General features: G+C 41.9%; 1 protein-coding gene across 1 annotated transcript in view; it reads left to right on the forward strand.

Annotated features, from left to right (window-relative positions):
• DNAH3 (dynein axonemal heavy chain 3) overlaps nucleotides 1-6,471 on the forward strand; it is a 168,217-nt gene that overhangs the window by 146,942 nt on the left and 14,804 nt on the right. Inside the window, exon 57 of the mRNA XM_040635247.1 lies at nucleotides 4,204-4,429. Within this exon, the coding sequence (XP_040491181.1) occupies nucleotides 4,204-4,429 (226 nt within the window). The remainder of the gene's footprint in view (nucleotides 1-4,203; nucleotides 4,430-6,471) is intronic.

The raw sequence follows: 6,471 nt of genomic DNA on the forward strand, positions 1-6,471 counted from the left end.
CTTTGTGAATGAGGCTCAGGCATTGTGTTTTATAAGCTTTTCGGGTAATTCCAGTATGTTTTGGAAACAACTGACCTGATGCTTTTTAGCGGCCTTAGCAAAATCATTTCCCAGATCCCTTATTGCATTAGGGATTGCAAAACAATATTTTAATTCTATCACTCCTTCCACATTTATTAGCTGGAACTCTTCTATGAAGAAGAATTTTCCTTTGTCAGCTCTTTGGTTTACTCAGACCAGCAGAATAGATATTTGGTTTAGTCTCTTGATTTCTCAGCTTCATTAATCTTAATGAAGTGGTGCCCTGGTAACCTGCAAAGTTACTTAAGCTGTTAAGATTTTCTTTGCACCATTGTGAGCGCATAGATTTTTTTTTTAAGATTTATTTATTTATTTGAGAGAGAGAGAGAGACAGCTTGGGGAGTGACAAAGGGAGAAAAGCAGACTCTGCTAAGGGCAGAGCCTGACATGGGGCTTGATCCCACAACCCTGAGATCATGCCCCAAGCCAAAATCAAGAGTGGGACTCTCAACTGACTGAGCCACCCAGGCACCCCGTGAGCGCATAGATTTTAACATAATGGGTGTTTCAAACATGGCGGTGTTTTATTATTTATCATTCTTTCTGATTCTCAAGTCATTCAGTCTGGGGGCTTGCCTTCATGCCTAATGTTCTCACATAACCCCAGGAGTTTTTTATAGCTTCCTTGCTGTATAGAATTACCATGTATTCTGGGCTCAGCTTGTACAGACATTTCTCCAAGGAACTCCAGTTCTTTCGGCAGAGGCCATGGCATTTGGAAACCACAATCTGGGCCCTACTGGATGGATCATTGATTGCAGACCTTACTGCTTAGTAATTCTCTTTCTGGCTGTGTCTACCCTGTTCTTTCCATCAGTGCTTTGAGTTTTTATCTTCAATGACAGTGCTTTCCATTTCTAGAAGTTTTATTTGTTTTATTCCAAATACGTGGAGGTTTTTTTTTTCCCAAAGAACTCCCATTTTTATTATGCTTTGTGGTCCTTCCTTAATGATTTTTAGATGTGTTCCTTTCAAGGTCTTTTTCGGAGATTATATTAATCTGCTAGGGCTGCTATAACAAATACCAAAGACTCAGTGATTTAAACAAGAGAAATTTATTTTCTCCAAATTCTGGAGACTAAAAATCCAAAATCAAGGCATCAGCAGGGTTAGTTTCTTCTGAGGCCTCTTTCCTTGGCTTGTTTTTTTTTTTTCTTTAAGATTTTATTTATGTATTTAACAGAGAGAGAGACAGCCAGAGAGAGAGGGAACACAAGCAGGGGGAGTGGGAGAGGAAGAAGCAAAGCAGGCTCCCAGCAGAGCAGGGAGCCCAATGAGGGACTCGATCCCAGGACCCTGGCATCAGGCCTTGAGCCGAAGGCAGATGCTTAACGACTGAGCCATTCAGGCACCCCTTTCCTTGGCTTGTTGGTAGCCAACTTCTCCCTGCGTGTTTATATGGTTTTCTCTCTGTGAGTGTGTCTGTGTCTCAGTCTCCTAGTCTTATAAAGGACACCAGTCCTATTGGATTAGGACCAAACCTAGTGACCTCATTTTAACTTAATTACCCCTTTTAAAACCCCATCTCCAAATACAGTCACATTCTGAAGTCCTAGAGATTAGGGCTTCAACATATGGATTTGAGAGGGACACAGTTCAGTCCATAACAGAGACCACACATAATCATTGGCAGTATTAATTCTTCTGAATGTTCTATGTGCTGACTATCCCTTATAGTGATATATTTCCTCGTGTAGTTTGTAATTTTTTATTGTGAGTTCACAGTCAGCAAGCTTGTGTTATTTCGTGGGAGTCTCATAATACCTTGGGTTTTAGAAGAGCCCTAACAGAACAACTTTGCACATGCAAACCCTGATGCCCCAGGGGTTTTGCCATTCTGGATCAATTTTATGGGAAATTTCTCAGTTTTGGAATCCCACCCACAAGGTACTGTAAACTCACACCACTCATCCGCACGTGGCAGAGGCTTCGTGTGTTGTTTTCTCAGCGGGGAGCTGTTTACTCTTTCTACCCGGGTGCTGAGCTTCTGCATTGCTTTCTGACCAGTAGCCCAGTTTCTGGCCACCTTCCCATGAAGGTGCAGCCCTTTGAGGATCCTAACTGTATACAGAATCACAGTTCCAGCCCCTCCCCCACCTCATGAGTGCAAAAGTCATGTCTTCACAAACTCCCAACATCTAGACTGGTTAAATGAAATATGGTATATTCCAACAGTGAAATACTGCATAATCATGAAAAAGAATAAGATTTTTCTGTACATACAAACATACCTATTTTATTGCGCTCCACTTTATTGCACTTTGCAGATGCAGTGTTTTTTTTACAAATTGAAGGTTTGTGGCAACCCTGCATCAACCAAATCTATTGTGCCTTCTTTTTCCCTTCCTTCCTCCCTCCCTCCCCCTTCCTTCCTTCCTTCCTTTCTTTCTTTCTTTCTTTCTTTCTTTCTTTCTTTCTTTCTTCCTCTTTCTTTCCTTCTTTCTTTCTTTCTTCTTTCTTTCTCTTTAAGATTTTATTTATTTGAGAGAGATATAGAGAGAGCGTGAGTGGGGGTGCAGAGGGTGAAGGAGAAGCACCTCTTTTTTTTTTTTAAGAGAACAAATCGGGATGTCTGGGTGGCTCAGTCAGTTAATAAGCCTCTGCCTTCAGCTTTGATCAGGATCCCAGGGTCCTGGGATCGAGTTCCACATCAGGCTCCTTGCTCAGGGGTGTGTCAGCTTCACCCTCTGCCTGCTGCTCCCCCTGCTTGTGCTCTCTCTCTTGCTCTCTGTCAAATAAGTAAATAAAATCTTTACCAAAAACATAAAGAGAATACATGTACACCTTTATTCACTTCTCAGTCAGTTTAAATCCTTGAGGGGTATAGCATCACATGAGTTTGTAGCCAGTGGCCTTAACAGGAAAGTTGCTTTAGAATTTGGCACAAGTCATGCCACTGTTAACACAAGCATGAGTTACTTTTCCTCACATTGCTCTATTTTTGTTCGGTTTGCCACCAGGAGTCACTGTGTAGTTCTTTGCTTCGTACACATAAGCACATCTCTTGCCTAGACAGAATTCAGTTTCATGTTGAGCATAAACACCTCCAGTTTCAAGAAGAGCTGTCTGCTCGCTCTGGTTCCAGAGAAAAATAGCCTTGGACCACAGCCTTCCAGATGTATTTGTCAACTTCAGAGTCCTGTTCCCAACAGGCTCCGCAGGTTCCAAGGTGGCAGAAAGAGTATTGGTGCCATTTTTCAAACAACATTTGCTCACTTCGTGTCTCTGGGTCACATTTGGGTAATTCTTGGCAATACTTCAAGCTTTTTCATTATTACTCTATTTGTCATGGTTACAACTTACTGAAAGCTCACATGATGATTAGCATTTTTTAGTAATAAAATATTGTAAAGTTAAGGTAAATGCATTGTTTTTTAGACATAATGCTATTGCACCCTTAATGGATGATAGTATAGTATAAACATAATTTTTATATGCACTGGGAAGCCCCCCCGCCAAAATCATTTGTTCGCTTTATTGCAGTAGTCACTTTATTGCGGTTTGGAACCAAACCCACAATATCTCAGGTGTGCCTGTATTGACGTGGAAAAGATCTAAATGAGAGAAGCAAATGTAGTTTTCTACAATTCACATAAGTATAACAGTATAGATGCATTTATTTAAATGCACAAAGTATCTCTGGAAGGATTCACAAAGAGTTAGTAACATTGGCTGCCTCTGAGGAAGAGAGAAGTGAAAGAGACTTACTTGAAATTTCGCTATAAAAATGCCTATTTTTCTAGTAAAATACATTTGTGACAACCAGTTTCTTTGGTTGTGTGCTCACCTCTCTAGTTTTGAGTTCCCTCTTCATTTTTGGCACCTGGGAATTTCTCTTTCTTTCAGACTCTGAATTTTTTTCCGGTATGTGTAATTTTTTTTTTCCATCAAGAATGTCTATGTATTCAGGACAAAAGAGGAATCAACAGTAGCTTCATTTACCCTCTTACCAGAAGTCTAAACCTTCCGCATAGAGATGCTTATTTTGTAGTTGACAGAAGTCAGTGAGTTTCTTTCCGTGTCCAGGATTTTGATGTAACCCTTCCTTCTGCATTGTTATTGTTAATATGGTCTTAGTTGGCCTGACCTCTTTCAAAAGCCCCCTTTTCTTCCTGGCCGCAGGCCTACTGAAGTTTGCCGACGATCTTGGCATGGGAGGTGCCAGAACACAGACCATCTCCCTTGGCCAAGGCCAAGGCTCTATTGCTGCCAAAATGATCAATACTGCCATCACAGATGGGACCTGGGTGGTGTTACAGAACTGCCACCTGGCCACGAGCTGGATGCCCACGCTGGAGAAGATCTGTGAGGAGGTGATTGTTCCTGAAAGCACTAACATCAGATTCAGGTGAGGTGCCACCCCACCCCCCCTGGCCTGTTTCTGGAACCCAACCTTGAGCTCCAGACATCATGCTGGTGGCATGATGGAATATAAAGGTGAACAAACACAGTTCTGCTTTTAAGAATCTCTCAGTCTAGCAGAAGACAGACCCCAGATGAGTGATGTTGATGCCATGCAGTACCTACCATACTTGTTTGCACAAGAACCATGGAGCACAGAAAAGGGAAGGGAAAGTTGGGGAATGCCTGGAGGCCTGACTGTTGCCTGGGGTTTGAAAGATGAATAGGAGTTTATCAGGAAAGTCATTTCAGGCAGAAGGGACAGCATCTGTAAAAGCAAAAATGTGTATGAAGGAAACACTGAGACGTTATTCTATTACCATGGGGTATATGCTATGAGACATTGTTGGGGGACGTAATATGAGATGTGTCTGGGAAGGTAGATTCAATGTCAGCAAATCTGATTTTTAAAAATCGTGTTGAAAAAAACCTTACCCGTAGTGTAGGCACCATTGTCCAAGCGGCTCTATCCTATATTTCTTGGGCTCTGTGGAATTTTAATCAATATTGGAAATACCTACTTGTTTTTTGTGAACTTTAAGCCCAGCAACACTGGGCCTTGATTTTTGCATATACAGAATGATGAGATAAACCAGACAGACTTCAAAGCCCTTTTCAACTCAAATGTTCTCTTATTCTGGGCCAAGGGTCAGCAAAAGGTGACCTATGGACCAAATACAGCCTGCTACCTGTTTTTATATGGCTTGTAAGCTAAGAAGAGTTTGATACATTTCTAGATGGGTGAAAAAAAAATCAAAACAAGAATAATATTTCATGACCCATGAAAATTAAATGAAATTCAAATATCAGTGTCCACAAATAAAGTTTTATTGAAATATAGCCATGCTCATTCATATACTGTCTATGACTGCTTTCACATTCCAAGCCATTGTGACTGATACCATATGGCCTTGCAGAGCCTACAATATTTACTCTTTGATCTTTTATAGGAAAAGTTTGCCAACTCCTGTTCTAGGCCACAAATCTTGCTGGTTATTTTCATTTTAGTCATGTCTGCCCGAAAACAGGAAAGTGTTTGGTGTTTATTTACAAAGCTAGATTAGGCCATAGTTTATTGTATTTATGTAAGATTTATGTAAAATTCAGGGGCGCCTGGGTGGCACAGCGGTTAATAGTCTGCCTTCGGCTCAGGGCGTGATCCCAGCGTTATGGGATCGAGCCCCACATCAGGCTCTTCCGCTATGAGCCTGCTTCTTCCTCTCCCACTCCCCCTGCTTGTGTTCCCTCTCTCACTGGCTGTCTCTATCTCTGTCGAATAAATAAATTAAAAAATCTTTAAAAAAAAAAATTCATGGAAGACTTTAAGGGGGGGTCCGTCAGAGTCAAGAATTCTATCTGGTCCAGAATGGTGAGTTGACTAAGTACCATCAATGACACACTCAATGAACAAAAAATTATTCATGCTGACATTAAGGTCCTCTATATTATGGTCCTAACCCAAAAGTCGTTAACTCGGGTGCCTATGGGAGCCGGGAATATAACATACAGGAGGAAAGAGGACAGGCACAAGAGATCTATCAGTTCCCACAGTACACTAGCAATCATCACAGGCTGTCAGCCTCGCTGTGGGACATCAACAGAGGGATGTGGGGCTGGCGGGGAACTAGAAGCCCGTGCCCTTAAGAAAAGAGCAGTAACTGCCTAATACCACGTGACTGTTGCCATTCAGGAAGGTGGGCCTCTTGTGATCAGATTTTCTGATTATTTTCAAGGGAAGGTGGGAATCTAGAATTTAAAAAAAAAAAAAGCCCTAGATTTTTAAAAGTTAGCAACTACTTCAAAACTATGCTATAAAGTTGTGTTGGTTTGCATGGTATGAGCTAAACACCACCTAACCACAGCCTGAAGTCAGGCCTCAGGCTACCTGTTTATGGACTCTTCCTTCCTTTCCTGGCCACTCCTGGGTGCCAGGCATAGTACCTGGCCATCACAGACGTGCAGGTAGTCTAGCGGGGGGGGGGGGGGGGG

The sequence above is a fragment of the Ursus maritimus genome, unplaced genomic scaffold (assembly GCF_017311325.1).
Source record: "Ursus maritimus isolate PB19 unplaced genomic scaffold, ASM1731132v1 scaffold_2, whole genome shotgun sequence".
Taxonomy (NCBI): domain Eukaryota; kingdom Metazoa; phylum Chordata; class Mammalia; order Carnivora; family Ursidae; genus Ursus; species Ursus maritimus.